A 21,074-nucleotide genomic window follows, 5' to 3' on the forward strand; every position below is an offset into this window, starting at 1 on the left:
GGGCTTGGAACTGGATGATCTTTGAGGTCCCTTCCAACTCAAACCATTCTATGATTCTATAGCACCATCTAGTGGGACCAGGCATTTTAGTTCCAGACCTGCCAGCCGTTAGCAGGGGAAGTGGAAGGAAGCTCATGAAGAGGTAGTTCAGCTTCTAATATAAAAGAGGTGAAGCGATATGAAATGAGATCTATAAATAAATTTTCCACTACTGAGGCTGACCCTTAATGTAGTGATAAAGCGTCCAGAAACTGTCAGTTACTCAGGTTCTTCATGTCCTATAACTTCTGCCCTGCTAGCAGCAACCTGATCAGCACTGAAATCAAGTCTTTTCTCAGCTCTGATTTTTGCTGCATAAATAGTGAGAGAAGCAGCATTTTACCTGCATGTCCTTTGTTTCTCGTGTTCTGCCAGTTGAGAGCACTGGATATCTGTAAATAGCTTTCAGCAAACAAGCTGTTGTAACTTGAGAAAAGTATTTTTTTTCTAATGTGATAGATGCTTCAGAATGGAGCAGACATCTTACCTGGTAGTTCAAGAAAAAGTTAAAATGATGTCAGTGCAAAATGCTGGAACTTATATTATAAAATGACACCTCTAAAAGTTTTCAGAAACTTCCCAGGGCCCAAAATGATCTGCGTGACTTCAGGTATTAGAGCAGCCCCTTAGATCTCAAAGTGATAGAGCATTGAGCCTGTTACAATGAGGAGAAGTTTTACTGTAAATTTGGTCAGAACAGACTCTCTATGCAGACGTTTTGTTGTGGTTTTGGTTTTGTTGTTTTTTTTCTAATCTGTAGTCATCACTCTGTATTTCCACTAGCTTACTATTTGGGAACTGTGCTGTTTCTTCTCAGTCAACTGCACACCGTATTCCTAACTGGCTGCTGTAAAAACTTCTGTGATAGACCAGTTTTTAAAAGTCCTCTTAAACCCTGAAAAACCAAGCATTCCTTGGCAGACTCAGTGTTTGAGATATGGCAGTTCACCTGTGCATGATAAAACAGTAAGTTGGCTGCAGAGTGCGGTTCCATTTCCCAAAAAATGGCAAGATAATGTCAGATAGTGATGGAGTAAAAATACATGAAAGGTTGGTCATGGATTCAGCACATATTACTTTCTGGGCTGCCTTCCCAGTCTTAGATTCCTGTGACTACCTTTTGCAGTAGTCATTACCTTAGCATCTAGGCAACCACAGCAGATTATGGAAATTTGTTTATTTACAGCAACGCATAAATTACTAGTAGAAAAATGTGGGAATACACATCACAACATGTGCTTTTTTTTATTCATATTGAAAGTTTTAGATTAGCTCTCAGTTGTTTTTTGTAGAGAATGATGCTACAAAGCACTGTGTACAATGTTTCATGTGCAGCAAAATTTTTATGGCTGCTGCTGTTAGATCTATAATGAAGTGGTGGTTTGCTGTATAGAACTTGAGCAGTTATAAGGATTAGGAAAATGAGAATGTAAAAGGCATTCAGGGCTTTGATGGAAAGTAACGAAAGCAGTCTTCAAAAAGCTTTATGTAAACTTGCTGAAAAGGAGATGTTCTGTACCCAAATAAAAAATGTCACTCCTTTGTTTGGATACTTTACATTCACAGTGTCACCAGCTCCATGAGAGTTCATGATGTCTCAATGCAAGATGTATAGCTGGATGTTTATTACCAGAAATTCTACATATGTTTTACACTACTGCCATTGGATATTATTGTAACAGTTAGACCAGAATCAGCAGTTTTGCTTCTGAGACATTATCTTAATAGCTGTATCATGCTATAATAGTTGTGGTCTTATTAAAAGCATGATCTCTTCCCAGTTTATTATGGCAATTAAATAATATTGACATTTAATGCATAAAGAAAATAATTAAATCATGATCTTCCAGTTTCAAATTGTCTTGTGGTTAAAGGGCACATAGCTGGTAATTATACATAGCCTTTATTCTTGTTCATACCATCAACGTGTGCGTGATCTTATGCTTCATTTCTAAAGGTATATCTTGCCTCAGTTTCTCTCTGTAATACAAACTTTCCATAATATTGTGCATATTTCTACCCCCTGGCCTTTACACAGTTCTTGCAATATACACACTTGTAATTCCTGTCTCTCCTCCTTATGTAACCATGGAAGAACACAGAGATTTAAAGGAGATCATATCAAAGAAATGTCGATGACAACTACATACTCCTTTGCATGGGTATGAAATGTAAGGCCTTAGGGAGAAGCACATTTTTGCCAGAGTATGTGTGTTGGAGGAAGAACATGCTTCAGTCTGGAAGTAACTCTGTCCTTCTGATGCCATGCAAAGTTCTGAGTTAAGATTATTTACTTTTGATTTCCACTTTAAAGATTTCTTCGTAGCAGGCATGGTTATTACATTAGTAACCCTTTCTGATTTTGATCTTTACAGCTATGTTTTAATTACCACAATGATTAGCTGGCTGAGAGATGATGTTGCATGATATTTAACTGAATTAATCACGCTTCTAAAGGTTCTCCCAGAAACTTTAATTGCTTCAATGAGTTATGGACCAGTTCCTGAGCAATGTGGAAAAAGCAAGTTCCAGTGCTGCGATGACCTTAGTAATTTCTACATTGCCGTTTTACGCTTCCATATATCCGTGTATCTGCAGCAATGTTTAGATTGCCATTTTGTGGCCCAGCAAACGCAATAATGTTTTGGTAACCTTATTTTTATGTCTTTGCAGTCTCCAAGGACATTATCACCTACCCCTTCTGCAGAAGTAAGTTTGGTGGAACCTTTGGGGGCAGTATCTTACTGTGATTAGAATTACTCACTTGAGCAAATGCAGGTGTTGATTTTGCTGTCAGAAAACATTAAGTTCTTCCTGACAAGTTGTACAAAAAAATGAAGCTACCACTCCTACCCGTTTGTTGTCTATGAAGCAGAGTCATTTCTCCAGCAGAGGTCACTTCTTGTACATTCATCCTTCTTGTGGCACGGGCGGAATCAGATCCCAGCAGCTGGATGGTTTACAGGAGCTAAAATGCTGCTCTAAGCATCTAAATAATAAGCCATGTTAGCTACTAAAACATTCGCAGCTTTGTGTTGAGGAAAACAACTATGGTTTGGTTTGGTTTTGCTTTTCCCAAGGAGTTAATTTGAATATCACAATAACATGAGACATTTGGGAAGTCATTTGTCAGGATACAATAGATGTCATTGCAGAAGCATTATCATTTTGGGGATGGGGAGTGTTACTTATTTGCAATGTAAAAGTTGTAGTAATTACTACATGTTAAAAAAGTTACTATAAAATTTCTTGTAAATCTTCATGCATTAACCTCAGTTCTGTCCCTTCTGTCCTGGTTTGGTTTGCTTTGGTGGGGTCTGGGAGGGTGGTTTCTTTGTTTTGGGTTTGATTTTGTTGCTTTTTTATTGGCTCCTTTTTCCCAGGAAACCAAGTAAATTGGGTTTTGCTATGAAAGAAGGTTTCATGTTTTCAGATACAAGGGGAATCTAATTTGGATACTAAATACCTTTTGATGTAGCTAGTCAAGACATATGGTAAATTAAGCCACAGAGCATTAAGCTTAATTTATGGTAAATTAAGCCTGTGCTGCAGGTATTGAATTGTTGCAGGTCTCCACGTTAGCTAGCTGAAGGCTAGCTCGTGTATCTTGTGCAGTATGCTGCAGGACAGACGTACTCTGAATGCAGCTTCCCTTACGGAGTCACAGGATTGTGGGCAAATCTAAGATTATGTAGAACCTTCCAAGACGGAACTCTGACCCAGGCTATAAAAACGAATTGGGGTCTTTGGAACAGATAATTTAGAGAACAGTAATAATGAAGTAGGTTGAAAGCTTAAGGGATATTATTATTATTTCAGTAGCTTCTGTTGATGTCTTCAGATCCGTTAAAAGTTAAGTGCTGCTAAAAATGTGTAATGTGCATTTACATTTATTAGTGAATGCTTCTGTTCTGCAGGGTTATCAAGATGTTCGGGATCGCATGATTCACAGGTCTACTAGTCAGGGCTCCATTAATTCTCCAGTGTACAGTCGTCATAGCTACACACCCACCATGTCGCGTTCCCCTCAGCATTTCCACAGACCTGGTAAGGGCAACTGCATTCAAAGTGTATGTAAAACTATTATTTCTTTATTATGCCACTTAGTGGCGCAGCGAAGCACTAGTTTCTCTTAGCAGTGAAAATTTAGGATTGAAAAATTGTTGCATGTTTTAATATCTCCTTTCCTACCTGATTTTTTTTGTTCTTTATTGATGCAGTATTTTGCACTAGTCTGATCAGTATTTCTTACACCATAAATATGCATCTTCTGGGTTTGTTTATGATTAATTATTTTTAAAATCTTTGTATGTTTCTGAAAGCAAGCAAAAATTTGTAGCAGTGAATCACAAACTTCATTCTGGAATTTGGGAAAAGCATCATATATTGGAAACTAAAGTTATCACTTGACTATACAGAAGTCAGTGACGAAGGATTCCTCCCTCCTAAAACCCAATCCATGTAAAGCTTAGCACAGCCGTAGAATCTCAGATTCAGCAGCAAAACCCCCAGATATTCCAAATTGCTAGTCATTTTTTGAAACATAGACTCATGGTTTGCAAGGTAGATTTCTTGATTAAAGCCATAGACAATTGCCTGGAAACATTAAAAACACACAGACTTCCTTTACTGGTTTAGCAGTGATGTACAAGTTCTATGTACAATATACAAAATGTATAGGTAGTTCAGGTTTCCAGTGCATTCAGAATTACTGGTTGTGTATGTAAAAGCAGGAGATGAAAATGAACTGTTCATCCACACCCAAATTGCATAAAAAATTATCTCTAAATGCTATTCATCGAATAGTTTTCGAGACAGATTTTATTGCTTGTGGTAACGAATTAAATCTTTGTGATGTGTTTTTAAATTAAGTGATATAATCGTGCACTTCCATCTTCCTTGGTGATTACAGCTGTATGGTTGAGGTGCCAAAAGCCCATATACAATAGGAGCTGCATTTTTAAAATTAAAGATTTATAATAGAGCCACCACTGTGGAACTTGAATGCCGTAGCCATTTCCTAATGGGGGTGGGCTGAAAGCCACTAATTGTGTCTCAGTGAATGCCTTATTTAAAGGGCCCAGAGGAGGTGGGACAGAAGCAAATTGTGTCTGATACTTCATGCTGACAACATGACTGTGTTTTAAGATAAAATTACAACTGACACCGAAAAATACTTAAATGTGTGAAAAAGCTGCAAACTTCTATCTCTTGATCTTGGCAGTTCTGCGGGGATTTTGCCATTTGTATCCATCTTATCAGGGATATGAGCAAATCCAGGCCCTATTCCAGACTTTACTGTGATTGAGTTTTACTGTCTGTGTTCAGTCAAGGACCTTCCCCAGAAGCAGTCTCTGTTTATGTGACTTTTGTGGTGGGCGAATGGGCTTAAGCCAGAGTTTGGATCCCAATGTAAAATCTTAAAAAGTTTGCAGCCTGAGGGATTTTCTGGTAATATATTTATTCAAACTTATCTCTGTTCAGATGGTCTTATGTTTGGCTCACCTGTTTCTGTTTCTCATGACACAGAAGTAATTCTGTGCAATTACCATTTGGATCTTTGCTACCCTGCTTTGGGGTAACTGCTAATGCTACTTTATAATTTTCCTACAGGAATTATTCATGTTTGATAATAGCACATGTATATTTACCTTTTTTCTCCTAATGGCACTTCTTACCATCATGTTATTTGCAAGAATAATTTCTCTCTGAATAAACCCAATGGCCTGAGATAACTTCTCTTTGGCTCCCAGCTAGCCCTTGAGAGAGAAGTGAACCACGGTTTTGACGTTGTCAGCATAAGGTTCTTCAAATATTTGAGTGCTACAAGTTTTGAAAAAGTTTGCAGCCTTTTCCTCTCACAGTGCCCTAGCTAATGTTGGCAGCTTTTTTGGAATGTCTTAAACCAATAGAAAACAGCTTGCATGCCTCTTGACTGACATTTTTTGGTCAGGCACTTTTCAAAACAGCTGCTTTCGTAACTAATTGAGCATCAGTGATTGTGATGTTTGCATGCTGGTAGCAGGCTACTTTTTGGTAACAAAGCATAGACCAGAAGCTCGTTAAGTCAATAAATGTTATGCCAAATTAGTGATGCAGTTCAAATCTGAGCCTCTCTTCTAATACTTCCTATAATTTTGTCTAATATTTATGCACCCTTCGGTATGTCTTTAACCTTTTTTTTTCTCCTTCCTTCTTTTCAGAATCCTAATTGTTCAATGCCTTTTTTTTTCCTTCCTTCAAAGCCTCCTTCCCTGCCTTTCTCTTATTGTTTTTCTTTGTTTTCATTTTGTTCTGCCCCCCGATTCCCTGCTGCCGCAGAGCTGCTCTCTACTGGTGTGCAGCGGTTGTCATACCTGCGCACTAGCAGTCTCAGCTCCACTCACCATGACTCCCGCCCCAACTCCCCCTTCCGACACCACTTCATCCCCCCTGTCAAAGGTAAGGAGCCAGGCCTCCTCAGGGAGTACCCTCCAGGCTGGAGATGTATTAGCATTCTGTCAAAGCTGATAAGGTGTATCTCCCTCAGGTTGTCGTTGGCTGTAGAGCTCAGCATGCCTCGAAATGTGCCGCTACACTTAAAATTACGTTAGAATAGACATAATGTCCTTTTTTTCAGAGGAAATATGTCATTTCTAAGGGCCCTAGTTGAAGAGTGATCAAGAAATTTACAGGAAAGCGTTATCATTTACTACTTAGAACCTCTATGTGCCTAATTTAGCTTCCTTCTAAAGCAGTACATAACAATCACTACAGCAGTTAGCATATGAAATTTAATTATTATTTCCATAATCTTAAAACATGCATTTAAAAATTGACTACACATACTGCCTGGATGAGAGCAAGGTGATAGAAAATATGGAAAAGAAGAAGAAAAAAAAAAAAGATTATGTTATATAAAGATCAATGGCAACAAGGAAGTTAATAATTGTTAATCACATTGGCAATAATTAGTGCCCAGCAAAGTAAAATTAAAATCTCTAGGCCTCTCCTCAACTAGTGACAATCAGCAGACTTTGCTGAAAGCAGTAGAGTTGCAAGGATTTACACTACCTGAGGATCTGGTCATTTCTCTTTTTTCCAATCTGTTTTTTCTGTGGTTTCATTGTGTCCCTTCAAGGAGTTATTCAGCTCAATTTGCTTTTAGTTTTGTTTCATGCTTTCTAGGAATGTGGTTTTACTTTTATTTCTATTGGAGCACTCTCTGGCTGTGCTGTCTCTTCTGTTGAGGGAGAAGGTCATAGCTTATATCACCTACAAGACCTCAAAAAGAGGCAGCTGAGTAAGTTGAACAAAGATTCTATTCTGACACCTCTGATTAATGTAGATAATCATAAACTGGAGGTAATCAAAAACTTTTGCAAGGAAGATGTTGCCATGAACTTTCAAGAAATGCTAATAGGTCTCAATGTTTTATCTCTTCAAGCATTCAGATCACCATTACTAATTTTACTCTTGCCTTTTCTTAGATGTTTTTTGTTAATGTGCATTTTCAAATTTCCTATTATATCACTATAAAATAAAACAATCTCACTTCAAACTTAAAAGATTGGGACCCTTAAAAATAGATACACTGCTCATTTCAGCATGCAGTTAATTCATAATCCTTGCAATTTCAACTTTTCTTTGCTGTAAATCCAAATTAATGCTCACGCTCTTTCAAGTGGCATTTTCATTCTTTTTCTGTTGAGAAAATAGCTTCTTCAACAGATAAATCGGAAGAACTGTTGGAAATCCATGCCTATTGTTTTCAGATTTCAAACAATTAACTGGCGTGTGTATTAAGTATATATCTCAGTCATTGGTACAAATGACCAATTGGGATTACAAGCACTATAGAGAGTGGGTATGGTTCTTATCAGGTCTGTCACATAAGATATTGTAAGAATCCACAATTTTCTGAAAATTTTACATAAAGGTCTTAGGCCTGGACAGAATTTATTTGTTGTAACTCTACAAAGCTCCTGAAAGCTCAAGCTCGTAGTGCTGTGACAGTGTACACCATCCAAGGATGTGGTACATTTGAGAAGGGACAAGTAGCAGGTACCTGCATCATGTAATTTACATGGCTGAATTGAAAGATTAGTCTTTTTGATAGTTGGTTGAGAGAAACAATCATCTTAAGGTGACCTAAGTTTCGCGCCTAGGTTAATGTAGTGGCAATATCCTCATGGTTTTGATTTTTTTATTTTTCTCCCTGTGGAGGAAAGCGACTACTCAAAAAAAACCCAAAAATACATTTCTGTGTTTCAGTTCAACACTGCAAGCTGAGTTCCCTCAGAGCATTGAGCCAAATTCAGGCATTTGTGAAATGTACACAGACAAAGTAATTTGGTAATGATCTGGAAGAAAACATGAAATAGTATTGCAGAGTTCTCTGAAGACATGCAGACTGAGAGAGTAGTAGTCAATAAAGAACATGAGCAACAGTTTTCTCAGTGAACAGTGTAGCCAAACATAAGCCATGCTTCTAAGTGATGTTGTCCATCTGTACATGCTGGGAAGAGCTGTGACTCTGAAGAGGATTTGACTGTTCCAGTGAATGTTAGGATGGATGGATGGGACAGCAGAAAGAGATGCTGCAGCTAAAAGAGCTAAGTAGAGACGTTAGGTACTGGAATAGGATCTCCAGGGAATTGAATTGGTAGGCCCTTAGTGCCAGCAGGGTGGGTGGCATAAGAAACACTGCAGAAGCTTCAGAGGACCATCAAACAATTCTAAATCTCATAGTGAAAAAGTTATGGCTGTTAATGTAATAACACTATCAATTGGAAGGATTTGGTAGCGGTTTGCTTAGTGTCTACGTACCTGTGTGGTAGCAGAAGATTCTCCCATATAGCAGGCAAAGATGCAATAAGATCCTATGTTACACTTAGATTAGATAAAAATGCTCATTATTTCTCTGACTTGTTTAATGTGAAGATAAGTAGCTACTGAAACAGCTTAGGAAAAGGTTTTGTCTTCCCGTGAGTGCAAAATGCTGAAAGGTACAAAAGGTCGAAAGGACTGAAGACTTTTGTAATTTTTCCAGCATGTTAAGTGATCAACAACGCACTCACAGAACATTAAATGAACAAATGTTCATAGTATTCCCTATGTCAGAGCAAGCTCTGGCTTGTCCTGTAAAAGGAATATGATGGAAGATAGTCCTTAATCAGATTTACTCTGAAAATACACTGTATGCATATATGCACTAACAGTGCGTGTGCCCTTGAAGAAAGATGGTAGGGACTGGTAATATTTTTGTTACATAAACCTCTCCACTGTTGCCATATGTAGGCATAAGTGTTTTCATAGGAAGAGATAATATAGCTTGCCCAGTATACAATTCAGAGGGATTGTGTGGGAGTGTTTTTAACGTTTGAGTAGTGTTGCGTGAAGTCCAGTGGCACTATGTCGTGTGTCCTCTTCACTACTTCATGTTCGTAAATAGATGTTGTGTTATCGACTGATGAAGTTGATCGGGTTTTCCCACATGGTTCTTCATTTGTCCTCCTTGCATACCACATGTGTCCAAGTGCCCTCTTTTTACATCTGCCGGACAGAAAAGGGAGATTATTCTGGCTGCACCTAATGCAACTCCAAAACCATAGGGTTTGCCTTGAGTATTCTAGGTGTCTGTTTTCAAAGTTTAAAGAACTGCATTTTTTCATCATGAGAGTAGCATTTGTGTGTCTACTAGGGAATTAGACCCTTGTGAACATGTCTGAAATGAGAACTCTAGTGCTGTGGGAGTTGATTAGATGTGGTAGATACATTTGCAGTCATTGGAAGAAGAGGCATTGTGTGATCTTCTTGTTACTCGGTCAGCCTTTCTCAAAGCCACTTTTATTTTTAGCAGGAAAGTGAGCTTGGTTTAAGTTTTTAAGAAAGATGTCATAAAGCTATAGTTTTGGGGTCGTTTTCCTTTAGGAGTCAGAAAATATGGATCATGCCAAAACTGCTTTGGTGAAGGGGCAGAATTTCCGAGCAGCATAGTGATAATGAAGTGGCATATGACCCGTTACGGCTGTGTTACTTTGTATCATCAAGCCAGAAAAGTAGACATTTAGACCAGTTTCAGTGTGTTTTCATACAACATAACGCTTAAACAAGTGTAATACTCAAGCCTTGTAGGGTGAAGTACAAGAACTTCGAGGCGTGAAGGGTCTAAATATGCCTCAGAAAGTCTTAGTGAGAGTTTGTTGATGTAACATGTATGTGGAATGAGCTGGAAGAGGATGTAATATGCATCAGCTTAGACTTCATTTAATCTCATTTGGACTCTCCATTGAATTCTGTTTTGTCTCAATAAAGTACTGTCTTTGCTATGAAAGAATCAAAACAAGTCCATGAATGAAAGAAACCCTGACCCTGCTGAAATCAAAGACAAAACTCTCTTTGAGAGCCAGGATTTCATCTCACATGCCTAGAATTTTTCAGAGGCATTCAAGAATATTGCAAAGCTCCTGTAAGATTTCTGCATAAAAAGAGCTCCAAAGTAATGTATATTCGTCTGCTCACAGACCTTCCCATAAGGAATCTACCCACCTTCAGTAGTGAATTTGGGCCTTCGTTTTCACAGGTTCGTGCTTTCCTTCCCTGAGGCAGGTCTCTGAAATCAAATGCTCCCTGTATGTGATAACTGTTTCCAGGCTTTTGTGGATGTAGCCGAAAGCTTTGTTCTGGAAAACAGACACACTTTGGCTGTTTCATGACTTTCTGGTTTGTGTGGGAAATAAGGGCTACACGTCTGGACAAGATAGTGAACGATAGTTTGACAAAACCTGAATAGGACTTAGGGTTTCAGGTGCTGTTGGGCTGTTTTTCCTATGTCTGTTCAGAAGTAGAGCAACTACATGGCCCGTTCACAGAAGGCTCGGTGTTGGTTGCACGTGGGTTTTTTGGCCTGATTCTGTGAACTTAGCTTGTGACTCACACGGTGGTGAACACTTCAGAAGGCAGCAGGAACCTGCGTTACACTGTGCGGTGTATAGGCAAGCAATTATATTCCTGACTGCTAGGGAAACCTGCTTCACAAATCGAGCTATAGAAAATGGGAACTACCTGATGGAGCAAACAGAATGGAAGAAAAAAAGCCTCTGAATTTCTATTCTGAGGCTGCTGTATTCAAGTTACTGATTTTTATATTAAACTTAATCTATTATCCCTTAATGCCACCCACCTACCCACCTACATACACACATGTTCAACTTCATGCCAGGGGTGTGGGAATTAATTTTTCCTACAGTGTTGGCAAACTAGAGTGCTCTCGATGCTTTGTGGAGTTAGCACTAGTTATGGCATATCTGAGACAGTAAGAGAGACTTCCCTGTGAAGGCACAGCAAGGAACCCAAATTCAGAGCAAGCACAGCCCCTACTTTCCTGTCAAGCTGCAGGCAGGCCGGCCACGAGGCCCTGAGAGGCAAGAAGAGGCAGGCTGGCAGCTCTGCTTTCCTGTGCGCGTATGCACGTTCCGCAGATGTCGGCACTGCTTTCATAAATTGTGGGTGATTTTGCAGCAGCATCTGAAGCACTTAAGCCTCCTTATTAGATTGGGCTCCTCAGGGATGATCTAATGAGAATATAAGTAGATGTACCATTCCCTCCTGAAGTGGTTGGAGGTAATGAGACTGCCATCCTGGAAAGTGTAAAGGAGAGTCATTTGTCAGTACTAGTAGGAGTCATTAAGCCGAGAGAGACTGTACAGGAACCCTAGGAAATACAAGCCAACAGAGACATCTGTAAAGCAACACGTGCAGGATGATACCGTGCTAATTGTCTGCCCTGTACTGTGTGTGTTGTACAACATGACCAGTTCTCTAAAAACAAATTATCTGTGTACCAGATACCAGATTAGCCAGTGTATGTTTATGGATGTGAGCATACTTAGTTGTGTCTAGTTGAGATAAAGAGGTGGGTATAAGGAGAGTTCCTTCCCTGTATTTGTAGCATTGTAAATTGAACATGCCCACAATTTGGCTACCAATTCCCAACAGAATGTACATGTAGAATGTACTTGTGACTCCTCTGTTACGACAGTCCACAAGTCAATAAATCCCTTTTGATTCTTCTCTTTCATTGAATACGCTAATTGCCAGTGGAAGCAGAAAAGCGTAATGACATGTCTCTATAAAGGTTATAAATTTTAGAATTAATTACGTCTTGAGGCCATCTCAATACTGATGTTTTTTTCCCTATAGAACAATGATCTTGCTGAAAAGTAGTTCATCATTTCTCAATAGAAACAAAAGACATGAGTAAAATCAGCTTAACCAAGATAGGTGTTTCACCATCACGGTATTTCAAAGGCTGGACAAGTAGAACACAATATTGGAATTGCCAAGTGAAGGACCATAGATTGAGATATGACAATATTCTTTTGGATAATCATTCATACTGCTGTCAAAGTTAGTAGACCTAGCACCTGCTGTTACCTGGCCAGAAGCTCAGCATCACTGCACTCAAAATAGAAAACCACCATCAACTCATGTGGTTGAAAGATCATGTTTGGGGGATATCATGTATGTTAAGTTATTCAGGGCTGAAATATCCAAGTGGTAAACACAGGATTTTGCACATGCATTCTTCTGGAAAAATTTTGTACAGCCACACCCCCTGAACTATGCATGTAATTTTTAAAACATGTATGTGCAGATGGATTAACTCGTATACTGGCAGAGGCCTCTATGGCACATCCCTCTCAGCAAGGTTTGTAACAAGCATTTTTTTTTTCTCCCTTCTGGTGCCTTGTAGATTGTCAGATGACTGCTCAAGTAAAAGAGGAACTTCTGTGTAAAGAAAACTTCCTTTTCCCACCTGCCTCTTCCCAAATATATAAATAAGAGTGCTGAGTCTAAGGTTTTGGATCCTCTAATGGGACATAGGAAACCTGTAGCTGAAAGGAGGCTGCAGTTTCTTCTTTGTTGTGTTTTATAGCCCTCCTGTACTTGTAGTCCTCCTGATCTTTTTTTTTGTCTTGCATTTTTAATCAGCTTTTCTGGGTTTTTTAAGCCCTCGTGCATACCTGATAAATGGAAGGAGTTTGATGCTTCCCTACTTTTCACCATTGTGTTCACCCACACCCGTGTAAAATAAGCACCCATGTGGATGGTTTTTGCTTGTCCGAGTTTGCACTAGTGTGAAGAATGGCACAAAGTAAAAGGCAGCAACATTCTTTTAATGGTACTCACAGTCATGTGTTTGGATATCTGGCTGTTAAGTCTTGATGCTTGGGGATCAAGCAGCATAGTTCTGCAACAATGCTCTCACTCTCACAAACCTGGGAATTTTCAAGGCCATTGGATTGATGTGGTGGATTGTTAGGAGGCAAAAAATTAGTCCTGGTAAGAGTAATCCTACAAATAGAACAAACCTTGTGCACAAAATGGAGTTTAAGTTTTTAGACATTAGATTCAGATTTGCTAAATCAGCAGTGGTGAAGTATTGTCATCAGAGCCAAATTTGGCATTGACAGAAATTTGGGGTGGAACCAATGATATGAGTGCAGCCACCAGGTGGGCTTTATCGCTTTAGAAATTATTTTGCTATATGAAAAATTTCCTACCAGACAGCTAAACCAATGAAAGAGTGTGTATAGAACAGTTACGCCTTTTGACATGGGCCAAGTGACCTAACAGCTATTTTCCATCTCTAGCTTCTGTATGCTTTTGGTTTAGGGAACTGTAGTAGCTGCCAGCACCTGCTTCTATCTGCTTGGGAGTTGGTTTCATTTTGGGTTTGCACATCAGCTACTATGCTCTGCGCCTGCGACTTTTAACTCGAAATACCGATCTCTGTACTAAATCATTGCCAAGTAACCTTCCATTCTTCTTTTCCACGCTGCCCATCTAATCACCAGCTGCAAGCACACAGCTCCTGCCTGCATGCCGTCAATGAGTCTGAGCTGCTAAAACCTCAACTCCAGCCTCAACACGAATTTTTGTCTCTGCAGGAATATCAGGGGAAAAAAAAAGTCACCAGGGCTACCAGTTCTTGTTATTGTTTGTATTTATATTTTTGGTTCAACTTCTTTTCTCCCTGGAGGTTTTGATTCCACCAATTTTGTTTGGGTTTGATTGGGTTTGCTTTTTTTTATTGCTCTCCCTCTTCTCATTTTGTTTTCTCCATTCTTTCATTGGAGGCAATGAGCCGTCCAGCGGTCGGAACTCCCCTGTCCCCTATCGGCCCGACAGCCGCCCTCTCACTCCAACTTACGCTCAGGCCCCTAAACATTTCCATGTTCCAGGTAGGAGCTGGCACTGTATGTGTCTCGGTGTCCTGTCACAGTGTAGAATGTAGCCTTTGTAACTTTTGTCTTGTCTCCATCGTTTCACACTGTTTACCATGAGGTGCACCCACAGGGTTTGGAACTGCTCCTGAGCTTGCTGAGACAGGTAGTGCATTAAGAAATGAAGCGGTGTTTCACTGAGATTTTTACCTGTTCTGTTGGTCAGGTGTTTCACTGTTAGAATGTCTGGGTTTTCAGGGTCTGTTGATGGCCATGAGCTACGTAGGGCTTGATTTTGCACCAGCTGAGCAGCAGCATAACTCTGCTAACTTTGGAGGAGTTGGTTTTGATCCACAGTGGCATGCAGAAAAGAGTTGACCAGTGAGACATTACGTATCTTGATGTTCAGATTGTTGTGACTTGTTTCAGTCTTGAACCAAGCAGTTCTAGTTTAGTGTTCCCTTTTTTGAAAGATGATGAGAATGTTTCTTTACTTGTTTTATGCAATGGCTTGGTGTTCTCAGAGTCCTGCAGATCCACAAGGATACATTTGCCTCAGGGCGTCCTGTCTATAAAGGGCAGTCTCTGTTATAAAGTGAACTGAAAAGTCCTTCCAGCCTTGGAGAAGCTCATCTGTCTTGGATTTTGATGCGATGAAGGTGGTGTGTCCCTAGCGTTGTTGACATGCATCTTCTGACTGCATCAGTGCTAGCCGAAAGCCCTATTTTATCCAGTTATTCTTCAGGTCCCCTTCGCTCTAGTATCCCTCTGCACAGCCAGAGGTTACTGCTCTTCCTCCTTTCCTCAGATTTGGCAGATGAACCATTTGTGGGAACTTCTTTTTCAATCAGTGTGCCCTGGCCTGGCTAAGGTGGGCTGTTCTAACTGCTTGAACTAACCGGGCGCACTTCGACGTGCGTAAGAGCAAGTGCACTTGCATGACTAGCTCTGAGGAGTAATCTCTAGCGTGGTGGGAGAGCTGGCACAGTGCAGCCACAGAAGGAGCCGTGTTCCTGTCCTCCCTCTGGCTTTCTGGTAGAGATGTGCGCAAAAGTACTGCCTGACTGCCCTTGTAATGTTTGTACTTGTTTGCTGGTCAAGTAACCATAACAGATCACTAACGAGAATGAAATACCTCCATGTCTTTGTATGCAATGAATTTGCCTGTTTAGTCAAGGATGTAGGGTTCTGCAGAGTAAGCTTCGCCTCTGTTTCCACAGATTTCTAGGGTTAGCTTTCCTTAATGCCGAAGGCTGAGTTGTCTGCTGTAGCACTTTAATTGGATCTGCAATACGCAGCATGTATTTCTAAAATGCTCTTTCATCTTTCTTTCTAATGTAGCTGAAAACTTTTTTCAGGCAGTATGAAGTAGCAAAATGGGTTTCTGACATTAATTTTCTGGTTCCTAATATCTCATTATGGTCTTCTAATAAGATTTTTGACAGATTTTGCATTGTAGCACTGATTTTTGGATTAATTTTTGTGTTTGTAGCTGTGCCAAATATTTGAAGTGTTGGCTTGGGTGGGGAGGTAGTTTAGAACAAACAGGTTCCTGTCTTAGATCATTATTTGTAAAAAATAGCCACGCTGTGCATTTACTGCATTAGAGTTCTGGGAAGTGTTTACATTGGTAATGTGCAATGTGGTGGGCCTTACATTAAAAAAATTACAAAAAAAGAAATAAAATCTATCCTTGTGGTTTGAGAATTAGTAGTATGTCAGCCAACACTGCATAAAGCATCCCTTTGACTCTCTGAAGTGTAGCTGTTGTTGACTGTTCAAAACATTGTATTAGGCAGCTATTTTGCTCTCTGGATTCTGAAGGGAATTGTAGGCTCACTGCATTCTCCTCTGCTCAATCCACCCAGTCAGTTGGAAAGAAAATTGAGCTGATATGACTGAAGCACAATTTTCCATGAAAGTTATTTGGGGTAGTTTTCCTCAAATGGCTTGTATCTTCACCATTGAAATGTCTTGCTTGTTTCCATTTCCTCTCTAACTTTTCTCTCATTTATAATCTTCTGAATGTTTAAAATGAATGGTTCGTGACTTGGATGCATCCACATGTTACAGAATCAGCTCCAAAGGACTTCATGCCACATGTCTTTGACTTTTCACTTGTTCTTATGTTTTGTTTTCTTTAAATAATCTGATTTTGTGTAATACTGGAAATAGCTTTCTGGCTTTTTCTTGTGCTACATCCTTGATTTGGTCCGTCTGTTGTTTTAGTGTTGGACTTATCTTTATCTACAACTCAAGTAGTTTTCAAATTCCCGTTTTTCTGTTTCTCAATTTCACAGATCAAGGTGTCAACATTTACAGAAAACCACCCATCTACAAACAACATGGTAAATGATCTTTCCCTTGTCATTTCCAAACTGGAGTGTCAACTAAAGTAAAAGGCATGCAGACTAGTGAAAAGCATTCTGTTTTTACTTTGTAAGCATGAAAAATTAGTACTCCAAGCTTGAAACCGCTGTTATTGCATGTCCTGCTGAACAGTTATGTTTTAGAGCATGATGTTTCATTTGGATCATATGGTTTAAATCTTGGCCACGTTGAGGTTAATGGCAAAATTGCCATTAACTGGGATTTTGCTGTCTCTTTAGCATTTTGATGCCTTCTTGTGTTTCACTTTAATTTGATATTTTCAGAATACAGGTACTGATTGTGTTAAAATGGATTAGCAGCAGACTGTTCTCTGACAGGGACTTGATGGAATATCCTTATTTTAAACAGGCAAAGTACAATAATTTATTTCAATAGCAAAGGTGGAGATGTTATTATCAGGCTGGAATTCCAAATGTACCTGTGGCTTCAAATAAGAATCTTTAATTATTGAATCATGGAATGGTTAGGGCTAGAAAGGACCTTCAAAGGTCATCTAGTCCAACCCCCCTGCAAGGAACAGGGATATCTCCAACTAGATCAGGTTGCTCAGGGCCTCATCCAACCTGGCCTTGAACGTCTCCAGGGATGGAGCATCCACCACCTCTCTGGGCAACCTGTTCCAGTGTTCTACAACTCTCAGATTATTATTGAAGATTATATATAGGTGATATCACTGACAGGGCTAATTTGGTTCTTAAGCTCAGGTAGTGTGCTGTACTTGTTTTTCCAGATGTTTGAATTCGGAGTTGGACAGCAGCGTTAGTGCTCAAATTTTTTCAATATAGATGTTGTCATAGCAAGCCTGAAATAACAGTGATGGCAGAAGCCCACTGCCTTGCCAGTCTTTAGTCCTGCAGAGCAGGGGCCCAGTTATAACAGGGTGTGTTCACTCTTTTTTTCTGCTGTGAATAGAAAACCCTGAATAAGGGACAATTTTTATGTAATGCGGTGAGAGAGAGATGACTCCACTTTTTAAAGACTTTGGGTTTGCATCCCTCTGTAGACCCTTTATGCACTGAAATGTATTTAGGGTTAAGTAACAAATTAACAGTACTGCAGGGTTTAGATGAAGAGTTGACTGAGAGCCATAGAGCTGAGATGATTAGGAAAGCCTGGGAAGTCTGTTCTCTAGTCAGGAGTGAGCATTGCAAATAACACTGCTGTGATTTTACATCAGGGCTTTTTCCTCTTTTTTTTTCTAAGTTTCAAATCATATCCTTATTTTGACAAAGTCTTAACATTATTTTTGTTTATTTTATCGTTTTAATGTATCTCCTGACCTCCCATTAACATGTGAATGTTTAACCACTGACATCACCAATTCTAATACGTGAGTACTGTTTGAAGTCATGCTTTTGTAAACTCTGACCAGCTTCCTCCATACCTGCAATTATACTTGGAATTTCCCAATCGTAAAATGCTCAGAATTCCCAATGATATCTAATACTGATGTTTCTAAACTACCCTGAATGAAGTGGGTGAGCAACACAGTGCTTCACTTCGTTTACAGATGTCTTTCTGTTAAAAATAAGGAGAAAATGAAAAAAAGTCCCGAATCCTTGCTTCTGATACGATAGCTTCGTATAAGAGAAGGTGATTCGAGCTAACAGTTTGCAATAAGAGGTAGTTAAGGCTGCTTTTAATGTAAACTGTATCCTATTAGATTTTTATTTTTTTTTAATGCCAAGAAGTGAAAGCCATAAATGCACATCCTCACATGCTTTTAAGAGACTTTGGCTTAGACTGGAATCTTAAGTGGATGCCCCACTGCTGAGATACTTTATTGGTGAGGTTCATTTCATTGCAAGTGCCTTTCCCTGCCAAGTTGGTCTGAATGGAGTTTAGTATTTATTAATAAAGTCACATCTGCTTTTACTACTACTGCATGCTAATAAGCAAGGGCATGCAGCAGAAAAAAAATCCACTGGTTAAATAAACATATTTGTTTCCGTTTTCTTTTTTTGTTTGTTTTGCAGCTTTTCACAGAAAAATAGGAAATAATTAGCATCAGTAGAGTTAAAATTAGTGCTGTTCCTCTGAACTATATGTTTCCTTGCTCTAGAAGGAAGACAGATCGGTACATAAATCTGGTTTCATCTTCATTAATAATCAGCTGTCCTTAGACATTAGCAAATACTGTTAGATTGAATTTTCTCACTCTTGCCTAATCATTCTAACACTGTGCAATCCTAGTAAATTCCAAAGCTGATTTGGCATTATTTTGGGGATGGGGATGAGGGAGGAGAGGAAGGTTTGATTCTGATCTATTGGCAAGAGAAAGATATGACTTTGTGTCAAATTGCAGTTAAAAAAAGCAAAATGTGAAAATTTTTGCTTTTGAAAATTTATTTCTTGTAAAGTACAAAATTTTGCCAAAATAAGGAAGACCTTTATATTGATACAGATTATTACATAGCTAAGTTCCCTGATTGCCATCTAGATGCAGCTGCTTTGGCAGCACAGAGCAAGTCCTCCGAGGATATCATCAAGTCCTCCAAGTTCCCAGCTGCTCATGCACCAGCACCCAACGAGATACCAAAGATTGAGACAGACCACTGGCCAGGTCCTCCCTCCCTTGCAGCCATAGGTATGCAAAAAAAATGATACAAACAATGTGGCTTAAAAGGTACTGGTAACCAAAGTCGATTGATACTGGAGCTGTAAAAATGGGTAGTGAAGATTGTGTCCCCTCCAGGTGTTCGCCACAAAGTGCAGTTCTTCTGGTGAGACTTCCGAGTGTCTGTGAGTTTAAACCTATTGAACTAAGTAGAAGAGGTTTTGCAGTAGCTTAGAAAATGTGGTGTGTCACACAAGCCTGACTTCTTTCAGTTATTGTCTATTTACTCTAAGCTAGTAGCAAATATTCCTCAGAAAATATGATTGCTTCCAACCATATGACTGTTTTCATAGCAAGAAGCAACAACGGAAGTTTCTTCTGTGTGTGTTGCACTACAGATATCTTATTTTCTTTTCTTTAAATCATGTGCATAATCTTTTTTTTTGTTGTTTTGTGTTTTTTTTCCTCTATTAATTTTTATTGACCCTCATAGCATAAGCTATCTAGCCTGGCTCATTTATGAAGTCATGTCTGAAACACTGAAGGTGTTGCCTGTTGCAAGTTTCTGTGAAGGAGTGTAAGGTTTTCATTGCAATGGGATTTTCATAGAAGTGCTGGGAGAGGAGACACGGGGTGGGAGAGGTCAATGACCAATAGAAGGGGCTGCATATGCAGCAGCAATTTTTTGAAAATGTCCTTTATATAGGATTGCAACCTGACAACCATTACAGTCACAATGATAACATCTTGAAACTCTCCTGACAATGCTTGGGGTAACTACAACATTCTTATGCAGTGTATCTGAGGTGGAGCCTTTGTTGGAAATTTTGGCCCTCCCCTCAGTCTCTAGGCAGTGGAAGACAACTTTTAATTGTTTCTAGTAAAACTGCATTGTATATTGACCATCAGGTGATTTTGTTACACCTGAGAAACTAAACAGGATTGTTTGGAAACTATAAAGATAAAAATATGCTGAAGTACGTATTTTATTCAGAAATAAAAAGGCATGACACAAGATTAATCACTAAAAACCAAACCCACAAGCCCCAGGTTTTTTCAGCTTGTTGTCTGATTTTCTGAGTGTGATATTTTGCTTAGAGAGCTAGAATGAGCTCAACTGTCAAAAAAATTAATCTTACTGCTATTATACTGAAAAGTCTTGCAAAAGCCTGAGACACCAGACAAAATAATAAATTATTTAAATACAAATAATTTCTCCATAACTTTTTGTCTCTCTCCATATTAGCATCAATTTAACACTGCTGTACAAAACATTTAATTGATATCAACCTTTTGATACCTTAGTTGCAAAATTTAGTTCTTATTCAGATAAACCACTGAGTTGGTCTAGAATAGGGCTGGTGAATAGCTGTGTCAGGGTATAGCCTGTGCAGAAAAAAATACAACTGCTGTTTAAATGCTTGCAGCAATATCATAATTCGTGTATTCATGGAAGTGTCTTGGTGTCCAAATTGGACTATTTATTAAGAATATTCAATAAAATAAAGATTATTCAATAGAAAGTAAGGAACTAAAATGTGGAACAGTTATGTCTTAATTTTAGCTTTATCTAATGGATCGAATTAGTTTGTTTCATTTGAGGCTAAAAATAATGCTTTGTTTATTCCAAATAGGAGTGTCCCTTTAAGAGATTAATGTAGTTTAATTTTCCATTTGAAATGTTAATTCAGATTCGTTTTTCTGAGTCCAGACAAAAGTATAAACCCTAAATTAGACTTTACCTTTTCAGCCACTGCCACTGGTGCCATTAAACCCATTTCCAGAACTAGCAATCTGAGCTCCTTTTTTCTATATCATTGATTCCTGGCTTTTGTATCCAGGACTGTTGCTTGGTTTGGAACTCACATGCAGTTTAA

The 21,074-nt window shown here is 39.1% G+C and overlaps 1 protein-coding gene across 5 annotated transcripts in view; it reads left to right on the forward strand.

The window, feature by feature from the left end:
• ABLIM1 (actin binding LIM protein 1) overlaps window positions 1-21,074 on the forward strand; it is a 217,432-nt gene that overhangs the window by 186,907 nt on the left and 9,451 nt on the right. For 2 of the 5 annotated variants that reach the window (XM_086616550.1, XM_086616546.1), the window contains 5 exons: window positions 2,713-2,748; window positions 3,957-4,086; window positions 14,163-14,267; window positions 16,550-16,597; window positions 19,081-19,227. In XM_086616550.1, the coding sequence (XP_086472676.1) occupies window positions 2,713-2,748; window positions 3,957-4,086; window positions 14,163-14,267; window positions 16,550-16,597; window positions 19,081-19,227 (466 nt within the window). Of the gene's footprint in view, window positions 1-2,712; window positions 2,749-3,956; window positions 4,087-6,360; window positions 6,481-14,162; window positions 14,268-16,549; window positions 16,598-19,080; window positions 19,228-21,074 lie in introns of all 5 variants that reach the window. The other 3 variants (XM_086616548.1, XM_086616547.1, XM_086616549.1) reach the window with 3 other exon arrangements.

The sequence above is a fragment of the Tauraco erythrolophus genome, chromosome 9, assembly GCF_009769465.1.
Source record: "Tauraco erythrolophus isolate bTauEry1 chromosome 9, bTauEry1.pri, whole genome shotgun sequence".
NCBI lineage: Eukaryota > Metazoa > Chordata > Aves > Musophagiformes > Musophagidae > Tauraco > Tauraco erythrolophus.